The sequence below is a fragment of the Protopterus annectens genome, chromosome 6.part0, assembly GCF_019279795.1.
Source record: "Protopterus annectens isolate FY-2018-M chromosome 6.part0, PAN1.0, whole genome shotgun sequence".
NCBI lineage: Eukaryota > Metazoa > Chordata > Ceratodontiformes > Protopteridae > Protopterus > Protopterus annectens.
In genome coordinates, this window is record NC_056737.1 from 1,660,612,361 (window position 1) to 1,660,639,939 (window position 27,579).

At 39.2% G+C, this 27,579-nt stretch overlaps 1 protein-coding gene across 1 annotated transcript in view; it reads left to right on the plus strand.

The window, feature by feature from the left end:
- PLEKHH2 (pleckstrin homology, MyTH4 and FERM domain containing H2) overlaps nucleotides 1-27,579 on the plus strand; it is a 1,501,506-nt gene that overhangs the window by 1,470,298 nt on the left and 3,629 nt on the right. Inside the window, exons 27-28 of the mRNA XM_044075068.1 lie at nucleotides 7,680-7,766; nucleotides 9,555-9,692. Coding sequence (XP_043931003.1) covers nucleotides 7,680-7,766; nucleotides 9,555-9,692 — 225 coding nt within the window. The remainder of the gene's footprint in view (nucleotides 1-7,679; nucleotides 7,767-9,554; nucleotides 9,693-27,579) is intronic.

The window sequence follows — 27,579 nt, forward strand, 5'->3', positions numbered from 1 at the left end:
AGAATCCACGTCTACTTGATGGCTCATTTTTAGTTGGGCAAACTTTTTCATTTCCTCTTTATACTGTTCTCCATCAAAAAATGAAAACAATATTCTGAATTTCTGCCCAGTGTATGTGAATAACCACTTTCTACACACACTGTACTATCTCCAATTTTTAATATTTGCCCTTTAGCCAGTTTTGTCAGGATCAACTCCTTCTGCCAGTAGACTTCCATCTTTACTAATAAAGGTTTTGGCTGCTTTCTCATGGCCATATTTGGAGCATATATATATATATAGTGTGCCCTTTCAATTAACAGTTCCTGCTTTTGAATACCATTCCAGTTACTTATTTCCTGCCTTCACAAAATGAATAGTCTGTTCTTCTAGTTTCCCCTGGTACAGCAAAAAATCATAGATTTTCCCTAGCTATTCCATACATGCTCAGTTGTTATTTAAGTTGATATACTCCTTTAGTGTTTCTTCAGAAACCTCTTGAGAAGTCTCATACACAGCCAGCCTTTTCTTCATTTCAACTTCTGATTTTTGCAGTTTTATCCTCTTATCTGAATATCTGTTTAAAGCTTCTTCCATTTTTCAAGCCCTTTGTTATTTAAGTTGATATACTCCTTCAGTGTTTGGTTTATTTTATTTAGCTCTGGGTGCATTTGACTTATTATTTTTCACCTACATTACTGGAAACCATGTCTTGCACTAAAGCTGGAGCTTCAACTACTTTTTGCTGAACAGCTGCAATATTCTTCCCAGTCAGTGTGTTTTTTCTTCACCTTTTCTAGTTGATTTTCCCTCTGGCTCTCTCAGTTTCTTCTTTGTAGGCATCCAGGCAGTGTAATTATTAGTTGGTAACAGAATTTAACTCAAACTGACAATATCACTGGCTATTTCTCAGTTTGTTTTTTTCACAATTGGAGAGCTTAAGTTAAGCTGAGCAGCCGTCTTGGAAGTCCCAGCTGTAACTGATAGTCATCTAAATTTGATCTCTCAAAGACACAACTCTTCAAAAAGATACATAGTCAATTAAAGTGCAAGGAAAATAAATTAAAGTATCTCGCTTAAAATTGAAAAAAGCTTTAATATCATCAAAAATTCAAAAATAGCAGGCTATTTAGTACACAAGGTGCCTTCACAGTGAAAAAGGAGAGGAATATGAAGACATTCTTAACACTTGTAGTATAAATACAACCTCTTCTTGTGGTCAGAGCTCTGTGATACTGACTTTTTACCTAGCTAGCCTGACAACTTTTTATACTATCTGTATTACTTGTTAATACAAAATGTACTATAAATCTATGAGCACAAACAGGAAATAGTATTTCAGATGTAGATGTCTTTGCTGCAGTCTGCTAGTATGCTTTTTATTAATCAGGTTGACAGAGAGGTCATACTGTCCTGTGACGCTTTACCTTCTGATGAATGTGCTGTACTTCCACACATGATCTCTGATGGCGGTGATCACTTGGTTTTATTTTTTGCACAAATATCCCTACTGAGGAAAAGGTAATCATAAACTGGATGACAAGAATTAGCTATATAGGTTTCATAAATGTTTTTTTACCATATGCATAGACCATCATGATCCACTGATTGTTTTATTTAATAATGAAACCTGTTCCAGTAATATGCATACTAAAAGTAGAGGATTTGTCAGTAATTCTGAGAACATGTGAATATAAGACTGTCAGCAGACCAGGAAAGTGACAAAGTAATGTTGATACATCCAAGATTAACCTTTTCCAAAAAAGCCTACAGACATGGACACTGCTGATTAGCTGTTGCTGTTAAATGTTACTCATACTGCATCAATGCATACTGAATAAATTATACCCTCAACTGCAAAAGGTATAATTCTGTCATCTCTTCATTAGCATGTATAGAAAGGTTAGCTGACACTAACCAATTTATAATTTATGCCATACTGCTTTAGAAGACTAGCCTTAAGAGATAAAACTGTGTGTGTATTGTGAAGATGTCTGCCAAAGGAGTCATGTAAAATCATATATTCGGTGACCTAACACAGATCAGGATGTAGAATTGTCATCTAATGCAGTTTTTCACCCATGAGAATGTGTTTTTAGCTTTGAAGGTTGCCCATTCATTCTAAAACATACTGGCAGTGATTTCCTATGAAAAACAATGATCTGGGAGTTCAGTTTCACTGAGCTGAACTCTAGTAGATTGCACCCCGTCCAGTGTAAGCTTAACAAGATGTAGGGAAGCCCTCATTTGACAAGATTGCCTCATGCAGAGATGATTATATTAAGGCTGATATCCACATTTGCTATCCTTTTTAAAAACCTGAAAGCAAACTGTTTCATACATAGGCATCCAATAAAATACCATGTTGAGAAATGTTGCAGCTGGATGTGAACTTTGTATATGGAGATTATACAGTAAACACAGGTACTGTTCTGTCTCTAAGGAAGCAATTAGATCAAATCTAAGCTTGATTCGTGGAGGTTATATCTGTATGTGAACCTGCAAAGGAAGAGGGGAAATGAATGAGCAGGACAGAAATTCCTATGCTTGTTACTAGCGATTGACATCTGTATAAGTTACAGTAGAGGAATGTGTCTTGTTGTCTGTTGCGAGAAAATAATTATATGCTTTGAAATCTTCAGATTTATATGCTGCTACCCCATCTGGATGTTTTTGTGACATATGTACTTTATTTTATATATATTGGTGCCTGTCAGATGATCAAGTTTTCACAAACTCGAAATTCACATGGTCGAGACCATATGATCAAGTTTTTGAAAACCCAGAGCTTCTGAATGGAGATTGCGGCAGAGTGAGGATCAGTAAATTTACTGTTTACCTCACTGTAGTGCGATCACAGAACTGGTATATATAGTTTGCAGGGGGGTGTGAACAAAAGAGGTAGATTTTTGTGTTTTTTTGTGCTTTTTTTTTCTTTTTGAAGTTCGAGTTTTCTGAAACTCATAGTCCTAGCCTCATATACATACGGGTGTGTGTGAGTGTGTGTGTGTGTGTGTGTGTGTGTGTGTGTGTGTGTGTGTGTGTGTGTGTGTGAGTGTGAGTGTGAGTGTGTGTGTGTGTGTGTGTGTGTGTGTGTGTGTGTGTGTGTATAGAGAGAGAGAGAGAGAGAGTGACACATACACGCACACACACACACACACATATATATATATATATGTATAATATATATATATATATATATATATATATATATATATATATATACATATATATATATATACACACACACACACATATTACTGTCAGAAATAATTTTTTTTAAGCTTTCAAAATTTAGGTGCTTGTAAAACAAATATTCCTACGTTTGTTACTGCAGTTATATACAGTTATTCAGGGAGTTATTCATAGGTTCATAGGTGTTTACTAGGCTGACCACAGGGACGTTTTAAGCCTACCTATGACTCCCAAATCTCTGACAAGTTCTGATACCCTTGATAAGTGTAAGCAGGGGTTTGGGAGATGAAACATTTACAAGTAGGTGCCTGGGAGATGAAACATTTACAGGTTGCCTGTGCCCATTAGCGATACAGTTGCCAAACCAGGGATGAATTTCCTGTCCCCCATCCAATTGTCCAAGTTGCACTTGAATTGGGTTAGGGAGGAACTCTGCTTCACATAGATGGGAAGCCTGCTCCATAGACGGGGTAGTCTCTGGGATACATACATGTCTCTCCAGCAGGTCCTATTTATATCATAGGCAAGGTTTAAGTCTTTAGAATGGGTAATTTTGGTGCTGTTTGTTTTCTGGATATGGAGGAGATACATCAGAGTGGGATCTGACAATACCCTGTATACCAGGCATAGATCTCCCCTTAAAAGCCTGTAGGAGACAGAATACAGGGATAGGGCCTTGAGGCAGTCTGCAATAGGACATTTTACTTGTGCCCTGTATTCTTTTAGTGAGGAACCTCTGTGGATGTTCAGATTGTTGGATATGTCTGGTTAAGTACATACCAAAGGGGGCATTGTACTCAATGACAGGTCTGATGAATGCCAAATACAATAGAACAATGACTTCCTTGGAATTAGATGCCATAATTTTGTTTATAAGTTGTGCAACATAGAATGATTTCCTCACTACTGCAGACATGTGATGGTCAAAGGCTAGATTGCTAAGTGTGTCCCTAAGTCCCTGACTACTGGGTCAACTCTAAGGGGTGTGTTGTCAATACGATAGTTACCAGGGGTGGATGACTTCCCAAAGGATACTATTATGCATTTATTGGCATTTAGTTTTAGTCTGTTGTTCTGATAACAGTTGTTTGTCTGTGTTACCCCTTCTGGAAAACATTTGTGTCAGTGTGGGATTCAGTGACAGCTCCAAATTTGCAAATTTAGTCAGCCAGAGACTACTGACATTGGCCTTGATTTCACAGAATAAATACCAAAAAGGAGCAGTCCAAGGACTGATCCTTGAGTGACTCCACTTGTGACTGGCCTCTTTGTAGAGGTGGGCTCCCCAGTTCTAACTTTCTGGGTCCTGTCTGTGAGACAGTTGGCTATCCACCAGGTGACATATGAGTTTGTACCTAACCTCTTGAGTTTGTCAACAATGCCTGAGTGGGGTATTGTGTCAAATGCCTTGACCAGGTCAAAGTAGCAGTATGAACCATTTTTCCCTTATCCATTACTTTGATTACTTTCTCAAAGAAGTCCAGCAGGTTAAGTAGGCATGATCCACCCTTGATGAAACCAGACTGGGTTGGGTCCAGTGTTTGGAGGTTTACTATATCACTTTTGATCATTTCCATGATAATTCTTTCCATGGCTTTACATATAAGACTAGTGAGAATTATGGGTCTGTAGTTTCCAGGGTTTGTAGATGGTCCACTTTGTGCAGAGGGATGACCGTTACTGTCCTCCATTCATGAGGCACGAAGCTTGTTTAGAGGCTACAGTTAAATAGTAATTCCAGAGGCCCTGATAGGGCATGTTTCGTGCTATTTAGAAGGCATCCTAGGATATTGTATGGACCCATCGATGCAGTGTTCTTGGTCTTAGAGAGAAATCATTAAGGACCTCTTCCCTAGTGATAGTAGGAGGAGTTATATTTGATGGTATTTTCTGAAGAAGGTTATGGGGGAGAGAGGGGGAAAGTTCGAGCTGAATTTATCAGCCAGGAGGTTTGCTATATCTTCTGGCTCATTAAAGGTGGCGCCATTTACAGTGAGCTTTGCACAGAAGTGTGTACTGCCTTTGAGGTTGGGAACATAGCTAAAGAATGCTTTGTGGTTGTCCTTGGACTGGGAGGCCAAAGTTACCTCAAATTTGGGTTTGGTAGATTTTATTTGTCCTCTGAGTTGTTTGTTTAGTTTCATGAGAGTGCTTTTATCCTGCCAGGTGATTTTCTTCCATTATACAGCCTATTGATTTTGTGATTCCACCAGGAGGCTTGTTTTTGAGTTAGTTCTGTACTTCTTCCTGGTGGGTACAGCTGCCTAAATGCAGCTATTAACATGTTTGTACAGGGTTTTTGTGAACAGTTCTACATAGGCTGCAGTGTTCTCAGGGTTTATGGGGCCTTGAAATTTTGCCAGGTTATCACTTAATAGCAGGAGGTTAGCCTTACAGTAGTTCCTGAATATTCATTTAGCTGGGGGTCCAGGGTTTATTTTTACTTCAAAGGAGACAATTTTGTGGTCTGACCTTACCAGGCAAGACATTAAAGTAGGGGTGTGTGTAGCACTCTCCCATATTAGTGAGGACCAGATCCAGGATGGTAGCACCCCTTGTTGGTGTGTTGACTATCTTGTCCAGGGAGTTTGTGTTTACAAAATCCAGGAATCTCTGTGCCTGTATGTTTGGTGTCGTATAGTATTCCCAGTTAATAGGATAATGAGTCACCCATGAATATGGTATTGGGTTGGATGGTTTGTGTTTCTAATAAGTTTAAATACATGGTATGGGTTTCCTGGATCATATCGGGCATATGGCTTGCAAGGAAGTGGTATTGGATTTTGCCTATGGTGATTTAAACATGGAGTAGCTCAAGTGCATTGTCCTGTTTGACCAGCCTTGACATATATTTATTTTTTATGTAAATAGAGACACTTTCACCTTTAGTCCCTGCCTGTGAAGCAGCCAATCTAAATGTGTAGAAGACATTATACTCTTGCACTGTTGGTGTGCTCTCCATGGCTTTAAACCATGTCTCAATGACCACACAGACATCAGCATTCTCTAGGGTGAAGAGAGCTTCTAGGGAGTGGAGATTTTTTTTTTTCAGAATCCTAGCATCAAGCATTAATACCTTTAGATTTTCTTGGTTTTGATTTGCTATGTCAGATGTACTTTCAGTTTGGCATTGCCTAAAAAAGGCACTATGGGGGTAGACAATGTTTTAGCTAATATTTGGAAGCCTAGAGAGGAGCGGTGCAGATCATCCTTGGCAAAGCAGAGTGGTCTGTTGATGATTTCTGTCCATGCTGACAAATACTGCATCCCTTTAGAATGACACCAGAAACTAAGCCAGTTATTAAAGTCAATCATCTTTTGTTCGTATTGTGGCATCATCCTTGGAGAAGGTAAAATGCTGCTCAATGCTAGGCTGATACCAGCCTAAGACACATATTCTGAGAGCTCCATAATGTCTCGCTTCATATAGTCTAGGGAGATATGTCTCAGGTCATTGACTCCCACATGGACTATGACTCAGTCATATTGGTAATTGTAATCCAATGACCTGAGTGCATGCTTAATGTGGCAGATCCTAGCCCCTGACAAGCAGATCACCATGACTTTCTCCTTACCCAGCCTGGTGAGAGGGACATCAGTGTGTCTCTCGATGGAGCCTCCAATGACTAGAATGTTGGATTGTGTGGTGGCTTGCCGTATGGGCTTAGAGGTAGAGGCTCCTTGAGATGTAGTTATATGTGTTGATATGGGTGTTGTTTTGAAAGAGTGCATTTGGGGCTGCTGAGGGTATCTGTTATGTGTACTTCATAGGATGATACTAGGCTATTGGCCTAGAGGCCCTTAGAAGAAGTCTAGCCAAGAATTTTGCCCATGTTCCCTCAAAGTCAGCACCTGTTTCCCCTGTCCAGCAGGGGCACAGGTGGGATCCCAGGGATGTATTTTCTGTTTCCCATCCAGTCATCCACGTTCCTCTTAAAGAGGGCTCTGTTTCTGCCAGGAATGTTTTTGCCTATTTTGTGCCTTATCTCCCCCTTCCCCACACGCATGCTCATAACATCACCTGGGAAAGCATTAACAGTGGAGTGCACTGGTGTATCATCCTGCATCCACAGGAACTCAGCTATTACTCCTACTTCCCTCAGATTCCACCCCCATGAAGACTCCACCCTCCACTGGAGGTCTACCTATAGGTTGTGCATGACCCCCCCCCCTCCCCAGGATGGGCACACCCATCCTCCCTGTCAGTACCTCTGATGCCTGAGCTGCTAGTGGAACCCAGGTCACTGGAGCCATAGTTAGGGCTTAATCCTTCCACTCTCATGGCATTGGCTTATTAGCTTGGAATACTGAATGCAGTTGATGACATGTTTTCATTTGTATAAGGTTAATATTTATATATTTTTTGGTTGATAATGTACATGTAACCTGCTTCTTAGCTCATGAAATCAGGAGTAACCAGGGTAATTAATATATGTACCTAAGGCTTGACTATAAATGACTATCACATGTAAAAGCATTTAACAGTGTTACTAATTTCTCGACAGCCTGTTGCCCCATCTCCATCTGAAGCAAATTATGTGTGGCTTGCTGTACATGAAGATGGCATCAGTGTCCTTGAACACAGTTCCATGGTAAGAGGAAAAGACAGTGCTACTCCTGGATTGTATTAATGACCACTGAAATGTTGACATCCTTGTGTACTTGATTTTTTTTTTTTTTTTTTTTTTTTTTACTCTTTGTTGATCGGATTAGTCCTGCTAGGCTAGTGCCATTTTTTCAGGGGAAACCCAAAATGCAATTCATATTCACTAAGGGAACTTTGGCCAAGGCAGGGAATTTTCCCTGCCCTTTTTTGATATGCTTGTGACATTTTTTGATTTTAATATGTAGATGCCCCTTCAGCTACAGACATTGAGCAGAGTTAGCTGTTTCAGAATGGATTCCCCAGTTACTTCAGCATCTCAAACACAGTGTAGTTGAAAGTGATGAAGCACCTCTCACCAGCCAGTGCACAGAATTCTGTCTGTCTTTAGTAAAACAGGAAGGCAATGTGATGCTGATGGCCTGTGCTGATTTATGCTGTATTAACCAGTTACTTTACCGCTGATATTTGTGTATTTCATGCTGCTACTCCAGATGGTATACCAGTTCACAGTCATGAGGTTGTGTTCTTTGTATGCCCAGTTATTTATGGGTTCATTTTGTTTTCTTCAGGGATGTAGTCACTGCCCCTGTCTTGGTTTATAGCACCCCAACTATGACTAGTTTAACAAAAAAAAAATTGAAAGGCCTTATATTACATAGTACTGTGCTCGCTTTGTGACTGACATCTAGGTAACACTTCCATATTTCTAGTGAGTAAGAGATGTGAAGTCATACCACAATTGCACTTTTCAATGTGGTTCATTTCCTACTGATGTGAGACTGCATTAACTGCCTCAGAAAATGAGAGAGCTGATGCTGTATTCCTTGTACCTGAGTCATTGAGAGATCTCAGTTTAACCTTTCTGATAACAGACAGCCATGAAACAGGGAGAAACACTTCCTGTAGACCAGCAGTAAGAGACACAAGGCATACTGTCCAGTAGCCCAGTGAGCGATGCTTTTGAAAAAGTGTTTGAAAGTGTAACTTTCTGAACACCATCCATAAAGTAGATTCCTTCAGTTATTTCCTTACAGGTGATGTGAGGTTGCTATCTATGTACTGGCACTATGTGCAAAGCACTAAATTCTGAACTGTTTCCTGTGCCGATGGTGCAGAATTTGATACCTTCCACCTTCATTTGCCAGCTGTGTGACTCTGAGCAAGTCACATAATCAGGCAGTGATTCTGGGTTGTTCCTGAAAAGGGACAATTTTCCCAGCTAGTTAACACATAGGTAAAAACATACTTCACTAGACCACTCATTGATCAAAACAAGGTTACCCTTTAAACGAGCCAGTAAAAATGCCAGCTATGTTTTAAGTTAACACTATTCATGTCTTTCAAAGATCCTTGATTCATCAGTAGCCCGTTAAGTTGGACCATCCATTATCTCTTTCAGAAACTCACTAGTGTTATCTTTTGCTTGCCCATTCATTGAAGGAACCTGTAACTGTAAAGTTTAACAGAGCAAGCAGTAAGAGATTCCTCATTGTTCCCTTTGAACTTAATACTGCATATTTCTAGACTTCAGTTACCATTGTGTTAAAAGTTACTTTGCTTTTATTGCCTGTTTTCAGCTGTTCACCACCATTGCTGCAAAAAAATTAAAATGTTGATTTTCTTGTAGAATATATTGTATTGAATTCTTTCATATGCAGTGTATTTTTGCACACATAATTTTGATCAGTAAATCATTGTACTGTAAGACTAATGCTGCATATTCTTAAAATACAATCAATTAACTTTTTTATGTGCTGTTTCCCTCCAACTCTAGCGACTCATAATAACCTATGTATACAAGAGCCTAATGACATTTGGTGGATGCCGGGAGGACTTCATGTTAGTGGTCACTGCTAGTAACGTTAAGGATAAACCAACTGAAAAACACCTGTTTGCATTACCAAAGCCAAAGGTGGGTATTCTGATTAAAATGAAAAATAGAACAGAGAAAGAAAACACTGAGGCTTAAAAAAATTAGCTACGCGTTTCTTTATCTGTGGTTCCATATTCATCAGGGTTAGTAATTAAATATAAATGCAATATGAGAAGAGAAGCCTCTTTGTGGACAACACAAAGTTATCATTATGTATGATATATTTGTAAAGCAGTACAAAGGTTTCACTAAAGTTTGGTCATTAAGCTATGTAATTCTTAAAAATGGTAACTACAGCCATATATTATTATTAAAACTTATAACTCCTCATTTAAAACAGGTTTCAATAATACTCCTAATGTGATGATATGTTTTTTCCCTTCAAATTTTATTCTTCAACTGAACAGATTTACCACCCTTTACCCTATCAATTCCAATAAATGAGAAATGTGACATTATATGTCATTTAATATATGTAAAAGAGCACTTCTATCACAATGTTATCTAAGACGTAGTGCTAAGCTCTGTTTCCAGGGAAGTAAGGTTTGCCCCACATAGAAGAAACAATAGCCACATATAGGCCAGATAAGTCACCAAGTTGCTATTACAGGTGATACATCTACAATTTTCAAAAGATTTTTATGTACTAATTGATGTAAAATGTTTACTTTTGAATGCATAATCGCATTAAATCATGAATATAGTTCATAGGTTCATAGGTAAATAATTTGCTGTCAGTCTGCCACCAGAGGTCAGAATCAAACCTTGTTCCCTGTATAAGTTCATAGGTTCATATGAATTTACTAGGCTAATGACCACAAGGGCCTTTTTAAGCTTAAGCATGTATCCCAAATCTCTGACAAGTTCTGGTACCCTTGATAAGTTTAAGCAGGGGCTTGGGACGTGTAAAATTTACAAGCAGGGGCCTGGGAGATGAAGCATTTACATGCTGCCTGTGCCTTTAGAGACATAGGTGCCAGACCAGGGATGAATTTTCTGTTCCTCTATTCTAGCTGTCCAAGTTACACTTGAACTGGGTTAGGGAGGAACTATGTTTCACATGGATGAGGAGCTTGCTTTAGAGAAGTAGTAGTCTCTGGGTTATATACCTCTCTCTCCAGCAGGTCCTATTTGTATCACAGACAAGGTTTTAGTCTTTAGAATGGGTAATTCTGGTGCTGTTTGTTTTGTGCATATGCAGTAGGTCTATCAGAGTGGGGTCTGACAATGCCTTATATGCCAGGCATAGATTTCCCCTCAACAGCCTGTAGGAGACAGAATACAGGGATAGGTGCTTGAGGCGGCTGCATAGAACATGTTACTTGCGCCCTATATACTTTTAGTGAGGAACCTCTGTGGATGTTACAATTGTTGGATTTGCCTAGTTAAGTACATAGCAAAGGGGGTGTTGTACTCAGCGGTAGGTCTGATGAATGCCGAACACAGTGGAACAGTGACTTCCTTGGACCTAGATGCCATACCTTTGTTTATAAGTTGCACAGCATGTAATGATTTCCTCACTACTGTAGACACGTGATGGTCAAAGGCTAGATTACTCTGTGTGTGCCTCCAAGCCCCTAACTACTAGGTCAAGTCTCAGTGTTATCAATATGATAGTTACTAGGGGTGGATGACTTCCCGATGGATACTATTATGCATTTCTTGTCATTTAGTTTTAATCCATGGCTCTGACACCAGTTGTTGTGTGTGTCAGCCCTGCCTTTAGAACATTTGTGTCGGTGGGTGATTTCAATGACATCTCCTAATTTGCAATCATTTGCAAATTTAGTCAGCCATAGGCCATTGTCATTGGCCTTGACATCAATGTGAGGTAAAGACCTTAAGCATCATGCCAAACTCTCCCCCAAATTGTGATAATATTCTTTTATTTAATCATTAATTAATATTTGACATGTAAAAAAAAAATAAAAAAGCACTCCTAAACCATGTCAGGAGACGGTAACCATAAAATCATGAAACAATCAACAGTAATATTTTAACGTTTTCATTCATTTTATTACAGAACTTCATCAGAAATGCTTCTAGTTCAAACCCCCAACTTATATACACTCCCCTTTTCATAGTAATTAATCAGTTATCCAATCAAAAACATTACAAGAACCTAATTAATAATAAAATACTTTTTTAAATTATTTTATAAAGTATTTTATAAAGTTTTTCAATCCATTGTTTAAAACAATTAAAAGGCTTATCAAGGGCTAAAAATACTTTTTAATACTCAAACATTTATAACTTCTCCACTCTCAAATGTAAAATACTATTAATCGAGACTTTGTCATTGATACCAGGGGAATGGGTGGCATCGAAAAGTTTTTTTTACTAATAGGTTCATAGGTTCATAGGTAGGTACTAGGCTGTTGGCCCTAGGGCCTATATAAGCCTAGCCAAAGGAACCCTGGCTTTCGTCACCCAAGAAAATGATTTTCCTGTGCCACTGTTGAGTAGAGCCACAGAAGTGATCCCCGGGGTGAATTTCCTATCTCCCATCCAATCATCAAGATTTTTCTTGAAGAGTGCTAATGAGGAGCTTTGTTTGATATAGATAGGTAGTTTGTTCCAGAGTATGGGAAGTCTCTGGGACAGGAATCTATCCCTCCAGCATGTTCTGTTTATTGTAGTGACAAGGTTTAGGTCCCTACAGCGTGTAGCTCATAGGGATTGGGATTTCTTTAAGTGGAGTATGTCTAAAAGCTCTGGGTTTGACATAGCTTTGTGTGTTAGGCAGAGATCGCCTCTGAGTAGGCGATATGCAATGGAGTAAAGCTGCAGTTTTTTGAGACAGTCTGCATAGGGCATCTGTTTGAGGCCAGTAATCCTCTTTGTGAGGTATTTCTGTGGCCTTTCCAGTTGTTGTAGATGTCTTGTGAGGTACATACCAAAAGGGGCATTGTACTCTATAATGGGTCTAATGAGTGATGAGTAAAGGGGAACAATGACCTCTTTTTTCCTGGATGAGAAACTTTTTGTGATGAGGTGTGCCATGTAGAAGGATTTCCTGACTACTGTGGCGATATGATTATCAAAGGAGAGACTACTGTCCACGTGTGTCCCAAGGTCTCTTATCACACTTTCGGTGTTAAGTAGACTACCGCCTATGTGGTAGTTCATGGGTACTGAGTTTTTACCAAAAGGGATGACAATGCACTTTTTGGCATTGAGATTGAGGCCATGGCTTTGACACCAGGCATCTGTCTCAGCGAGGCCCTTTTGTAGGATGTCCACATCTTTTGGAGTTTTGATTATGCCTCCTAGTTTGCAGTCATCTGCGAACTTCATTAGCCAAAGACCTTCTGTGTTAGCCTGTACTTCAGAGAAGTAGATACCAAACAGGAGAGGACCCAGGACTGAACCCTGTGGTACTCCACTTGTCACTGGTCTGAAGTTGGATTTGGAGTCTGCTACTTTCTCAGTGTGGGTTTTGTCAGTGAGCCAATTGGCAACCCATCTTGTGACATAGGGATTTATACCTAGTTTAGTGAGTTTATCTATAATTCCAGAGTGGGGGATGGTGTTGAAAGCCTTGGCGAGATCTAGATAGGCTGTGTGAACCACCTTACCCTCATCTATGGTTTTGGTGACTGCTTCAAAGAAGTCTATCAGGTTTAGGAGACATGATCTGCCTTTTACAAACCCGAACAGGGTGGGGTCCTGAGTTTGGAGATTACCAATGTCATTGTTTATAAGTTCCATGATGATACGTTCCATAGCCTTGCATTTCAGGCTCATTAGGGTAATGGGGCAGTAGTTTCCAGGGTCTGTGGTGGCTCCCCCTTTGTGGAGTGGGATAACTGTCACTGTGCGTTATTCAGTGGGCACATAGCCTGAGGTGAGGCTATGATTGAACATGGTACTTAGGTGGGGTGCCAGTTCGTTCTGTAGTTCATGTAGAACACAGCCTGGGATGTCGTCAGGTCCCATGAATGCTGTGTTCTTGGCTTTGGATAATGTGTTTTTTTACCTGTGCAGCCATGATTACAGGAACTTTGCATTTTTCTGGTATAGACATGGGCCCTGTAGGGGATGACAGGGGGGTAAAGTTAGCACTGAACCTATCTGCCAGGATGTTGGCAATATCAGTTGGTTCTGTATATTCAGTGCCATTGTGCTGTAACTCAGAGCAGATCTGAGTGTTGCCATTGAGATTCTTGACATAGCTATAGAATGCTTTGTGGTTGTCTTTAGAGTCAGTGGCGATTTTGTTTTCATAATTAGCTTTGGAGGATTTTATGAGGGATCTCAGCTTCTTACTGAGGCTGACCAGGGAGTTTCATCAGTCATGGGATTTTACTCTTTTTTTGCAACAGTTTCTTTCTTCTGTTGTAGAGTTTGTTTATGACAGGGGACCACCAGATTGGCTTCCTTTTTTTTGGAGGATAGCATCTTGGTTCTGTTAGGGATTGCATGATCCATGCACTCGTGTAAGTGCTTATAAAGTGCATTTGTGTAGGATTCAGCAGTCATACCTCTATTGTCCATCAGCATAGGTGTCATGAAGTTTGCCACTTCTGTCTTAAGAAGCTTGAAGTTGGCTTTGGAGAAATTCTTTACTGTGGTTTCCCTAATGGGGGTGGGGGAGGGATGTGGATGTCTAGGGTGATTAGCTTGTGGTCGGATCTGACCAACGAGGAATTGACCTCTGGTGTGGAGCACTGGTTGCCCATGTTGGCAATAACCAGGTCTAGGATATTGCTGCCCCTGGTGGGGGTGTGGATAAGTTGATCCATGGCATTGGAATTTATGAATTCCAGAAAACGTTGAGCACAAGAGTTGGTACATGAGTAGTTTTCCCAGTTAATGGTAGGGTAGTTGAAATTGCCCATTATTAGGGTGTTAGGTTGTACCCTAATATTTTCCAGTGTATTAAGAAATGAGGAGTGGGAATCCTGCGGCATGGTGGGGGATCTGTAGCAAGCTACAATTTGGATTGCGGTCTTGCCCAGAGTTAATTGCACTTGGATAATCTTGACTGCATTATGCTGAGCAACTAGCCTGGAAGTGTGGATATCCTTAATGAATATGGACACACCTCCACCTTTAGTGTTTCGGTCCAGGTTAGGTGGCCGAAAGGTGTGGTATGAATTATAGCCTGGTAATGCAGGGGTACTCTCTGGAGCCTTGAACCAGGTCTCTGTCACTGCACAGATGTCGATGTTCTCCATTTTAAGGAGTGCCTCGAGTGAGTGCATTTTGAGGTTTAGACTTCTAGCATTGAGTAGCAATACCCTCAGATTCTTCTTGCCTGTACCTGTTAAGGTGGTGAATTTGTCATTTGAACCTTGCCTAAAAAAGGCACTATAGGGGTGGCTAGAGCCTTAGCCAGTATCCGTAATCCTGTGATTCGTTTCTTTTATTTAAAAGAAGTTGTTAGTTGTCAAAGTAGTGACAAAGCTGAAGGGTGAAACCCCGGGTTTACTATGGGGTGGAAAGTTTATACTTGTTTACAATAAAGTACATAGATTACTAAAATTTTTGTGATGCTGGATAATTTTTTTTATTAGTGATATTTGGATCAGTGCATCTTTTTATAATCTCCTGCACATTTTTGAACACACACACACACACACAGATATATATATATATATATATATATATATATATATCTGTGTGTGTGTGTGTGTGAATATTAAGAGAGAGAGAGAGAGTAAGCATATGTAGCCATAACTGAATGAAAGTTCATTGAGGCCTGAAAGCTGCTTGTTATTGACCTGGTTGCTAAATCTTGAGCTGCCTGTTAACAGCATATGCTTTTTATCTAGATATTTTCAGTGTAGACCTCTAGAATTTACAAAAGGCAGTGGGTAATCAGGAACACTTGTCAGAGACTGAGGATTTATTTCTACATGTTTTCTTGCAATGGCTGAAGCATCTAGGCAGGATACTATATATTTAAATTAACGGTCATTTTTACTTTTTTTTTTGTATCTCATAGCACATCTTAACTTAAGGAAAAAAAAAATCAACATTTATTTGATTGCACTACAAGTAGAGAGAAAGTGTTTGTTTTCTAGACTTAGTGTAAAAGTAACTTACCACACTAGTAGCCTGGGAATGAATATCATTTTGGAATGGATTTAGCTGGTCTTGTTTGTTTCAGAAGTGACAAAATGCTGTTTATGGTAATTCATTTCTTAATGAATTTTTCTGTAAGTACATTTATATTGTATTATATAATATTTTACTTTACATCTGAATAAATGATATTAGAAAATGTTTTCATGTTATGGATTTCAGTTCATGTTAAAAAGAAACATATATAAGTAATGCCATTAGCCTCAGTTTTATGTTTGCATGAGCATCCTGGTTAGATTTTTTTAGATTTATTTCAGAGGTGGGCCACAGATGAAATTTACTTAACCCTTTATGTGAAAAGTCTTTGCATTAAGAATGCACTGTTTTAATGTGTGTATAGCTGAATTGTCCAGATCTGGTTCTGCCTAACGCAGGTGTGCCTTCATCAGTATCCACATCCCAAAGCACCAGTCTAGTGCCTTTCTTTGATCAGGCAGATATTTGATTTAATTCAATATCTGATCATGCGAGACCTTTCTAGGAGGATGACTTCAACATTTTTTTTTCCAGTTCATGTTTGCTATTTTTTTCCCATTCAGTTTCCACACTTGGCTGTCTCTCACCTCTTGCTGATGCCCTCCATGGCATCCTGCTCCATGCTACTTATTTATCTATATACCTTTGCAGATTATCCTACTGTTTTTTGGTTATTGTTATGAATGAGTTCTCTTAATTCCACCTGAACTACTACAGTCCAGGCAAATGAGGCTGTGGTTTAAAGTTTCATCTGAAGAATGGTACCTCAACAATGTAGCATATGCATTATTCAGTATACTATACTACAGTGTCAATATTGGAACATGAATACAAGCAGCTAGTGTGGGGAGAGAACCCATGTGACTATGTGAGGACATTTGCTACCAACCTGAGACTGTGGAGGAAGCAGCTATCTCTGTAACCTCTGTCATTGTCCAGCATGCAGATTCACAGTAAAGGAGTTAGAGTCCTTTTAGTGGCACTTCATATGTTTGTTTCATAGAGCAGCTTCTTAAGGAGTTTCTTCTCCAGTTTGAAATCTTAAAAATGCACTGTACATTTCCAGCTGTTTGCAGATCCTTTCTCTTTTGTGTTTGACAGCATTTCTTTTGAACTACAAAGGAAACTTAACATCCTGCAGTGCGATGGTGAACTGAAGAAAAAGTTTAGAGATGCTCACGGAGACCAGGCCTGGAATGAACAGTTTCTCAAACAATTTCCCTCTCCCTTACAGAGCTATCCAGCAGTTTCAAAAATATATTGCATGTGAGAAAATATTTTCCATCATGAGCTTTAAAAAGTCAAAGTACTACACTAGACTGAGTGATGACCACTTTGCAGCAATCCTTAGGATTTCAACTTCAGCCTGCATAATGCCTGACATGAACAGACTATCAGAGCAGAAGTGCATTTAGGTGTCCAGTTTGAGACATGGGGGTGTTAAGCCAGTGTTAAAAATAAAAAAGTAGATCTGATGATTATTTTTTTCATTTTTCTTCCTGGCAATAAAACTATAACAAAAATTGCAGTTGTGGTCAGACAGATATAAATTTCTTGTTTATTTGCTCCCACTGCCTGCCACCAGTAGTTAGCTCCATCCCAGCCCATCACTTTAGTGAGAGTCAGCCAGGAGGGGCCATCATATAGGCAGCCATCAGGAGTAATTCAGTGTTTTGCATTAGAGCCCTAACTTCCTTCACACACTAGGCAAAGCACTATGGGAGGTCATGATGTGGGCTGACCACAAAGGCCGTCCTCTCACATCCACAGGGAGCATTGCCACAAGGTAGCCCCACTTTCTCTCAGGAAGTATGAGCAATGTTTTCCTCAGTCTCCACCAGAGAAGACACGCCAGTTCTATGCACTCCTGAGTACAGGTAGCCCTCCCCATCTCCTCAGGTGAGGTGAGCAGCCCCACCCCCCTTCACTCCTCTCCCTCTCTGTCTGTCTGTCTCCTTCTGCACTGGGGCTGCTATTCAAACCCCAGTCACCAGGGTCACAGTAATAACGTCAATCTTTCTACACCATGGAGCCTGGCTGGACAGATATAACTTTGGCTCAGTGTATTCATCCTTATCCTGCGCTTTAGCCATTTAAGTTTGAGAGCACTGGTGTATCCTAATTTTTCAAATGTTTTTAAATGAGGAAAAACCCAACCACTACTGAGAAATTCGTGTGAGCAAGACTCAGACTGTGTAGCTGCAGAATATTTCACTGGGGATGCCTTTCACCCTTGCAAAGGCTAGCTCCATTCCTGACAGCAAATGCTAATAAATAATAAATAAATGTTTTAGACTGGGAGCTTGCCAGGTGGTAGATGGGTGATTTAGTGAAACACAATCACTAAATCTATTTTGCTGAATTGGCCAAAGGAGAACCCTCCTCCCTGGAAATATAACCTTACCTTACATGCTACAAGATGAAAAGTGGGATATATTTAGTTGAGCATCCCTCACCCCTTCTGGAAGTTTTCAGCCAAACAAAGTTTGGCAAACATTTTTGGTGGATCACATTTCTTAGAACTGTGTTTTCACTTTCCATAAAAGACTTATTCATACTCTGCTTGGAGAACACATCTAGAATCCTTCAAAATCCACAGCTCCAGTTCACACAGGAAACACTGCATCATATCAGCTTCTAGAAAATTATAGTAGTATTTCTGGTGCTAAAATCTGTACATAATAATATGCATCAAGGGCCACTTCAAATAAATGCCTGCAACACAACAGTGGTGTGTTGTTTGCACAAACAGTTTTGTACTTTTCTGCTTTGTTGTTTAAATATCATACTATGTGCACAAGCTCTGCAGGTAAGCAGGGATCAGTTTATGTGTCCTCAGTCACAAAGTAAACATCAGGCATTTCATGTACCAGCAACTAATAAGGAAAGCATACTCATTAAGCAGGAATATGTTTCAGTCATAAAATGGGAGCTGAAGATTTTCTTAGCAGTAACAGCTCATTGGGTAACTCCCACACTAATATTTGTTTGCTATAAAAGAACAAAAGCTATTGTGCAGAATTTGATATGTTGTTCCATCTAATGAAGTTCCCATGCCTGGAAAAGAGGCATCTTTTCCTTTCCTTTGTTCTTTACACCTTTCTTCCATTTCCTCTGGTTCAGGAGGTACTCTTCAAAGCAAAACCAAACAGAGCAAACCTGAACTTTACTACATGGAGGAGCCCTGCAGCAGTAATGACTATTGGGCTTATGTCCTTCATCAATGTCTTTGTCAATGCAAGTTATTGTAGTAGTACCCATGCATTTATGTGTGAATCTTTATTGACATACTTTAGGGAGGGTCACTGTAACAGTACAGCATCACATTTCCACTTATTCACCTTCTGCTTCCCATGGCTTGGATTTTTTTCAGCTGCTTCTTTTTCCCAGCAAGAACCAATGCTGGTGTCGCTGTTACAAATGTACTGGCACAGAGGGTATGAGACTCCCATGAATAATCAGCATTATCATGCATTATCTTCAGTTCTTCTAACACTACTGCTGCTTAATTACATTTGAAGTAAATATTTTGATGCATACTGACTTGTGTACACATTTGCCTTTTTAAAATACAAAATACAGTATGTTGTCACACAAATCTTTTGGAAATCAGATGAAATAAGGGTACTTGCAGTAAATGAATTGTACCTAAAGATTTCCACAACCACTGCTTGTTTTTGTTTCTCAACAGATTATAAATTAGAGTATTGTGATATATGTTACAAGTTTAACAAGACTACTATGAATGCAATAATTTTGAAAAAAGGGCTTTCCTCTTTATTTTATTAAAAATGCTTAAAATGTATTTAAGATGTTCAAACCAAAGAAACTGGTAACAACACAGACAGGCTGAGAGAGTGAAAAAAGAGAATGTTTAAAGTAAAAAGCAGAAATGTCTGCAACAATATAAAACATCTAAGGATGCAGTACGTAGCACTAGTAGGTTCATAGGTTAGTACTAAGCTAACTGCCCTTCTGAGCCATTTTAAGCCTAGCCAATTATCCCTTGTGAGACTCAAACCCTGCACCTTGTGTTTGTAAGGCAAACACCTTAACCACTAACAGGCAAGTCCTTTCCTAATTCTACTGAGCAGGGTATGTCCACTTTGGTGTCTCCCAAAAAAGCAAGATTTGTAAACTGGTTACTCCATACACAAGGGGCCATCTCTGACTCCAGTGCTTCAGTCTTTAACAGTTAAAACAGCACCTTCATTGGAGCTTTCCAGAATCATATTCAAAGTGCAGGAGATAGTGGATCTAGAATGTCTGATAATGGATAAGCCTAAATTGGTCACTGCTAAGGAGGCAGTGTCCACTGTGGAACCATCTACAAGCACTCTGGTATGTTCTGCATCTAATTTTGACAACAGTTAACAGCATGGCTCCACCTTATTTGAGGCCAGTACTGATCTACTTTTCATAATGCAAAATGCAAATCTTTCACCAGTACCAGTCAAGGACCATGGGAGTAAAAGATAATATAAAGAAGCCTTTCTCCTTTATCCTCCAAAGAAGAGCAGGATTTATACAGGGACCAGATGGAGACCCCAGTATACCCAGTCTTAGACCCAAGTATTCATTTTTGCAGTCTTATGCCTCCTCCATACACACACGTAAAATGCATCACATATGCATAGACAGCAATTTTTTTTAACTGGCCATCAGGAGACCTCCCCCCCTCTTCTTCTAGAAAACAATACCTGAGGATAATAACACACTCCTGGAGTCAGTGTGGCTAATTTCCTTCACTTTTCCAGAAGTTTCAGGATGTTATGAAAACTAGTAGCTATCAATCAGACACTCAGTAAGCAACACCCACCTAGAAAAATACTGGTTTTGTGCAGCAGTTAAAAGATGGACTTATCCATCATCTCTGTGTCTTCAGTGTCTCAATTTAGAAAGTATATGACACTGGTTATCTTTCTGTTTGACCAGAGGACCGAAGCTAAAAATAAAAATAAAAAGCACACTGTCCAGATGAATAACAGTATCAGGCAAACTTATTGAAGTTAAGTGCAGTCATCACTACACCTTCAAATCAGACTTCTTCAGAACAAAATCTATAGTGAAATACACTGAATAAATGCCATAGATTAAGGGCCACGTGACATTAAAAGCCAATGAATTAAAGCCGTGCATGAAAATTGTCATGCATAAGTCGTGTACTTAAAACATGTTAATCAAAAAAATTAAAAAAAAAAAAGCTGACAAAATAAACTGCAAACTTAGGATTACAAGAGCTGAAAAAATATAGAAGACCTAAAATACAACTCTGCTTATCTCAATAAATGCAGTTTTAAAGCACTTTTTACACTGATATAATATTTAAGATATGGGTTGTAAATAACTACCATTTAAGGAGTGATTGCCATTTTAACTTAAAGGTTTGCATCAAATTACCACCTCTAAGATGCAGACAAAAAATTCAGGATGCTAATACTGAGAGCTAATCTGATGCGCAGCAGAAATGGGTTCTACACGGCAGCAGTAGACATGGAGGAGCCTAACGGTAGCTCCTATTAAAATGTCAGCACTGGTAATGCCAACTGCCAACATGACCAAAAAAAAAAAAAAATGCAGGAGAAGAGTGAATATCGAACATCATTCTTCTCTGTTCTTTTTGCAGGGGGGAGCCCCTCCTGCATGCTCCAATGTGGGGAAAAGCCGTTCCCCAAACATTTTATATATATATATATATATATATATATATATATATATATATATATATATATATATATATTACTAACTCCGATATCACCATACCTCAGGGAAAAGGGAATATTCCAAGAAGTGGCCTTCTCCGGCTTAGTATATGTAAGTCCATTTTTTTTTGGCCATTCAGTCTCAGCATTATGGGACTTACTAAAGCAGGTCCCAAAATTTCAAAAAGTTACCCTTACCTGCAGCTCCCAGAAAGGCCATTTCCCAGAGTATGCCTCACGTTTCAGATAGCCCATTATTATTTCTGGTTTACAACTTTGTCATTTGAGCTCCCAAAGTCCCCAGAATATATAGCAGATGTTTAGTACTGGTGCTTACACGTCAGGAAATCAGACATTACTGTATTTTCATATGTGGATGATTACCTAACAGTAGTTAAGTCCTAGGAAGTGTTTGTTACCACAACACATGAGTCTAAGTATCACTTTGACTGTATTCCCTGGAGATCTGAATAAATTATTAAAAAAAAATCAGTCCTGACCCCTGCAGTGAGGTCTATAACTGACTCAGTCCAAATAAAGTATTTCTCCCTCAAAAGAAACAGAAGTTCAGAATGAGATGTGAGAATCTTCTTAACTGCAGGTCAATACATCAGAAAAGTACCTGAAGGCCCTGAGATATATATGACTTCTTGCATTTTTTGTCTGTTTCCTAATGTAAAACTTTATATGAGGAGACCTCAGTGGGCTCTCTGAAATGTCTGTAACTAATCCTCAGGTTCTTTGCTAACATTAATTCTTCTCCCCTAAGTCTGCAAAGAAATTTCTAAAGTGGATGGACTCACAAAAGGGATGCCACTGCTTCCTCCAACAATAACTCGACAGCTGACAACAGACTGGGCTTTATCTGAGGAGCCCTCACAGTACAAATGAAACTATTGTCAACACAAAATGTTTCTTTACGTCAAACAGAAGTGAAATCAGTATCTAGAGCATTGACATAGTGAGCTTTATGCACCAGGAAACCCTGCGGTCGCTGGGGGCCCAACCACAGCAATCTAGTACAGCAATCTTGTGTACTTAATAAATCAGAAAGGTGATAATAACTCTTAAGATGAAGAATCCTAAGAATGGGCACCACGTCTCTTTTAACATTCAGAGCGATCTCTGGTTGTAGGAATGGTGTTTTGTCAAGTAGCAGGCTTCATAATTTCATTAAATGTTTTACCACCAACATAGTGCCCTTGACATAGTTAAATTCACCTGGAGGGCATTCTTTCTACTAAAACTGACATTGTAGTTAATTTCAGGCACCCACAATACCTGTGGCAATGGGGGGCCCCAAACATCCTTGACTTATGTTTCCTCTTAAACATTTGTCTTGTCAGTTTATTGTGAGAGTTTGACAGCTTCAAATATTAAGAATTGGACACGACGTAGATCTTCCACAAAATAATAAAAAAAAAAATCAGATTGAATTTTTTGTTCTACTTCATGATTTTTGATCAGTCCACTCCTGGATCAAAGTATTGAGATAATGCTCTAAAATGCTGCTCAGAACATCTATAATCCTATGGCTTTGACCCCCCCAGACTTATAGCTCAATTGAGTTGTTTCATATATAGTTATTACTATGTAGTCTTGGTCAGGTAAGGTGTGTTGAAAGGATGCAAGGAAAAGTAAAGCTGAACAGCAACACTGAATTTCTTTTCTTAATCATAATTTTTGTTCACGCTATCAATGGATGAAGAAGTTGTAAAAAAAAAAAAACTTTAAAATGCATTTCACAGTATATCGAAAGCCTTGGCTTCTTGAAAAAGTTGATAAAAATGAAGAAAAAAGTAATGTGTATGGTGTGAGGAGCCCCGGAACAGGGGTATCAGGCTGGAGCACTAGAGGGTGTATGTGGGGTGGGAGGGCAGTCAGTAATGGGAAGAGCCAGGAAGCCCTTTGCCTTGTTCATCATTTCACCTAAGACCAGCTCTGTACATTGGGTTGTTGTAGTATATCGTCACCGCAGCTAAATGTCAGCCACTATGACTGTCAACACAGTGTGATACACAAGCCTAACAAAATGTAAGAGCGTTGTAGCCACAGTTCGGTTTGTGCATATGACTCCTATAACTCTGCAGCATGAACTTAAACATTGCTTAAGAGGGGTGTCCATGACTGGATGATACTTAGACTGGAAGTATCCAGGGGCCCCAACTTGACACTTGCTGGGGGCCCCCAAAATGACATCATTGGCCCTAAGCATTGACAACTGTTTAGGACATCTTCCTTCAGAGTCACTCCCAAATCAATACAGATTCATCAGTTATGTGGACATCAACAAATAGTGGAGGGGCCACAGCTTTCTGTCTTTTCTGTGAAGAGACCTTTCTGATCTGACATTTAGCATTCAGTACAAACTGCAGCACTTAGAAGTCCATCTCCTAAACTTGCAGAATCAACTACCAGACTGCCTCAACAAACAATTAATTCTGGCTCATGAAAGGAGAAAAGATACACAGACCTTTCATTACATTGTATGCCAGAACTGGGATCTGTCTGACACACATTGAAATAGTCACCTACAGACTTTTTGTTTCCATTCTTCCTTACAAGACTGCATGGAGACTCAGCACATTCTCACTCCCAAGGTTAAAACTTTATTTTATGCCTTCCTGCATCCCCTCTGATTCAGGAAGTACTTCTCAAAGTGAAGCAAAACAGAGGTAGTCTCACCATAGTGTCTTCTTACCCAAGTCATCCATAGTTCACTGTCAATGAAACTAGTCACTCCTATTCCATGACCTTCAACTCTACAAGCCCTTACTAAATAAGAAACGTGACAAAGTGCTGCATTCCCAACTAAAGACACTGAATTTCTCAACTCAGAAGATAAAATTTTAATTCCTTCCAGTGATTCTTTTTTTTCCCAACCATGTATTAACCCTCCTTTAGGAAGCTAAAAGACCTAATACGAGGAAGCATTACCTACAGAAGTAGAAGAGATTAGTCTTTTTAACAGCCAGAAAAAGCTTGAAATCATAGAGCTGTCTAATCCTGAGACTCATTAATTAACTAAACTGCCTCTTTGAATCAAATTTAGCATATTTATCCATTAAAGTACATGTTTCTACACTTTTTGCTTGTGTTATTTTTTTTTTTACACGGATATCAGCTAATATACCTATGTAGGCTTTTATGAAAGATTTCCTGCATTTAAGATCTCCAAGGAGACATATGTATCTCCTCTGTAGCTTTTTAACTTCATGTTGGAAAATTTAAATTTGTCTCCATTCAAACCAAGTTGTTCAGTGGACATTAAGCAACTGTCTTTGAAGACCCTTTTTGTAGTTGCTACATCCTGAAGGAGAAAATGTCCATCTTACACAGTCATTGATAACAAAAGGGTGTTTCTAAAGACTAAACCTTCATTTATGATAATGTACTAAACTTAGTGCTTGTCTAGGGTCTCTCAGCCAGTCCATTCAGTATCCAGTATTCTTTCCAAAGTACTAAAGAGTAACAGAGCATTTTCTACACAAGATAGAATTGCTTAGATGACTGAGCTACTATAGAAATAGAACTCACACATCCAGGAAAACAGATCAGTTTTATTTTTTTCTATCCTTTAAAAAAAGGAAAAGAAGACTTGAGTAACTGGACAAGCTTTATGGAAGTGTATAACCCAATCTATTGCCTTTTACTGTGAAAAGTACAGTAAACCTTTGCAAGGCACTGTTAGGACACATTCCATTAGTGTAGCAACAGTTTAAACAGCTTACTTTAGAAATGTTTCTGCTCGGAATTTCAAAGAAGATGCCACATGAACTGCTGTCTAAACCTTCACCAAATACTACAAGTTTTAAGCACAGTCCAGGGCCAGGACCAGGGTTGCCAGATGTCCCTATTTGGGCGGGACTGTCCCGAGATCAGCAGCCTGATCCCGAGTCCCGCCCTGCCGGTTTAAATCCCGGCCAGCCTCCGCTTTGTTTGTTTTTTTTTTTTGATTGTCCCGTATACCTGGCATACGGGCCAATCAAAACTTGCTAAACACGGAGCTTCTTGTGTTCCGCATTAAACACGAGAAGTTCCGTGTTTAGCGATTTTTGATTGGCCCATATGCCGGTATACAGGCCAATCAAAAATCGCTAAACACGGAGCTTCTCGTGTTTAATGCGAAACTGCAATGCATTAAACACGAGAAGCTCCGTGTTTAGTGCAGAGTTACTGAGTGAGCTCAGTTCTTTAATGTGGAACTGTGTTCCGCATTAAAGACCTTTTTTTTTTTTTTTTTTTTTGCTCTTCAGTCTCCGAAGACCTTTTTTTTTTTTTTTTTTTTGCTCTTCACTTGTCGTGAGAGACCTTCTTTTTTTTTTTTGTCCCTACCTGGGGGTTTGCAAATCTGGCAACCCTGGCCAGGACAGTTTTGACCTGAATGATCTACTGGGAATCCATTATGGGTTTGACTCCCACGAGTGACTGTTGCTCAGAATTCTGCCCAAATGTAAATATTATGGTGACCCTTCATGAAGAAGAAGACAGTACATTTGTGGAGAACACTTACCATAACGTTGTCAAGTCATCCTCTGACACCAAGCCCTTCAGTAAAAGTGTACGCTTGCAAGTACATGCAGTACGAAAATGGGCCGATATTACATGCTAAAAAGTGGAATATTTTCACATTTGGTAAACAACTTCTCCCCCAAGTATGTAACATAGATAGCACTCCATCCTAAAATAAGAAGTTGTTAAAGACCTTGGGACTTGGGTTGATAATTCTGTCCTTTGATCATCATGTAAATTGCCAAAAGAGTACTACACAGATCTAAAGAGGTCATAGTCCCCTTATACTCAGAACTGATTACATGAAACGTACCTCACTACACATATCAAATAACTAAAATCCCAAGATGTTCCTTACTAAGAAGAACACTTACTTAAAAACTCAAAGCCATCGGAAAACGATTGGAAGCACAGTCTCTTTATTCAGTATCTTACAGATTTCTGAGTGGAAATCTGTGCCTTACCTTCTGTGCCATTCAAGATCAAGGGGTCGTGAATCTCCTGTATCTTCACAAAACAAATAGTCCCATAAATAGCAGAACCAGAGACCTAAATTGTTATCAGCAAATAAAACACAGGTGGAGAGAGAGGTTCATCGTGAAGCATCTTCCCAACCTCTGGAATAGACTCCTGCTGCAAATAAAGCAGTGTGATACATAATCTTCCTTCACATGGGAACTGTATGATTGGGTGAGTATTCACAAATTCAGCCCTGGCTTCACTGGCCTAGCTCTCCTCCCAGATGACATGAGAAGCACTGAAAACATATATGGACATGGGGAAAACAGATTAAATGGACTATAAAAACTTAAAAAAAGAATCTGACTAAGGTTGAAATAATAAAACTACAGCTAGAACCTGAAAGCAACAGCAGGTACATTTAAAAATGTTAGAAGTAGGTAGCTTTAAAAGTGTTATGCCTATTAATGGAAGATAATGGTATTGTAAAGTCATCTTGGCTACTCTGATAAATGTGTGACTTTAATAGAATGCTTATTAGTTAATAGCATAATGTTTGTTATATAATTGCCTGCTTCTATGTCCAAAATTCTGCTATCTTCTGTGAAACAGCAGCAAGTAAGCTGTCAATTTTTTTTCAGGTGTGGGGGAAGGGTGGCATTGCTAGGTCATGTGTTACTAATATACATGCAGTCAATGAAATTGTTCCAGTGGAGTGTGACAATTACAGTTGGAATTATTCTGTCAGCATTATGTCACTGACAGCTATGTTAGAGAAGTGTACTGTATTTCTATAGGGAAGAGAAGTTACAAGATCTGTTAGCCTCTGGAAGTATGATTATCTTTTGCAAAGGTCCCATGGTATATAAGCAGTAAGATTAATAACAACCAAAAAAAAAACATGGAAGTAGTATGCATTCATGGTGACAGAAAAGAATATCTCATCATACATATAGCAGTTGAGACAGTTCTTAGAAAACTGTTGCACCCTTTGGTTGTAACCCCTAAGCTGACCCATGATGTAGTATTAGAAATAGATTTTCCCATTTTAAAGCCCAATGGGAAATGAGTAGAAAGGAGAATCTATATACTCAGCGTGGCAGGCTGATAACACAGCAAGAAAGGGAGTAGAGCAGCAGCTTTATACACCCTTTGAGCATAAGACTTGGGGGTGGCATAATAGTGAT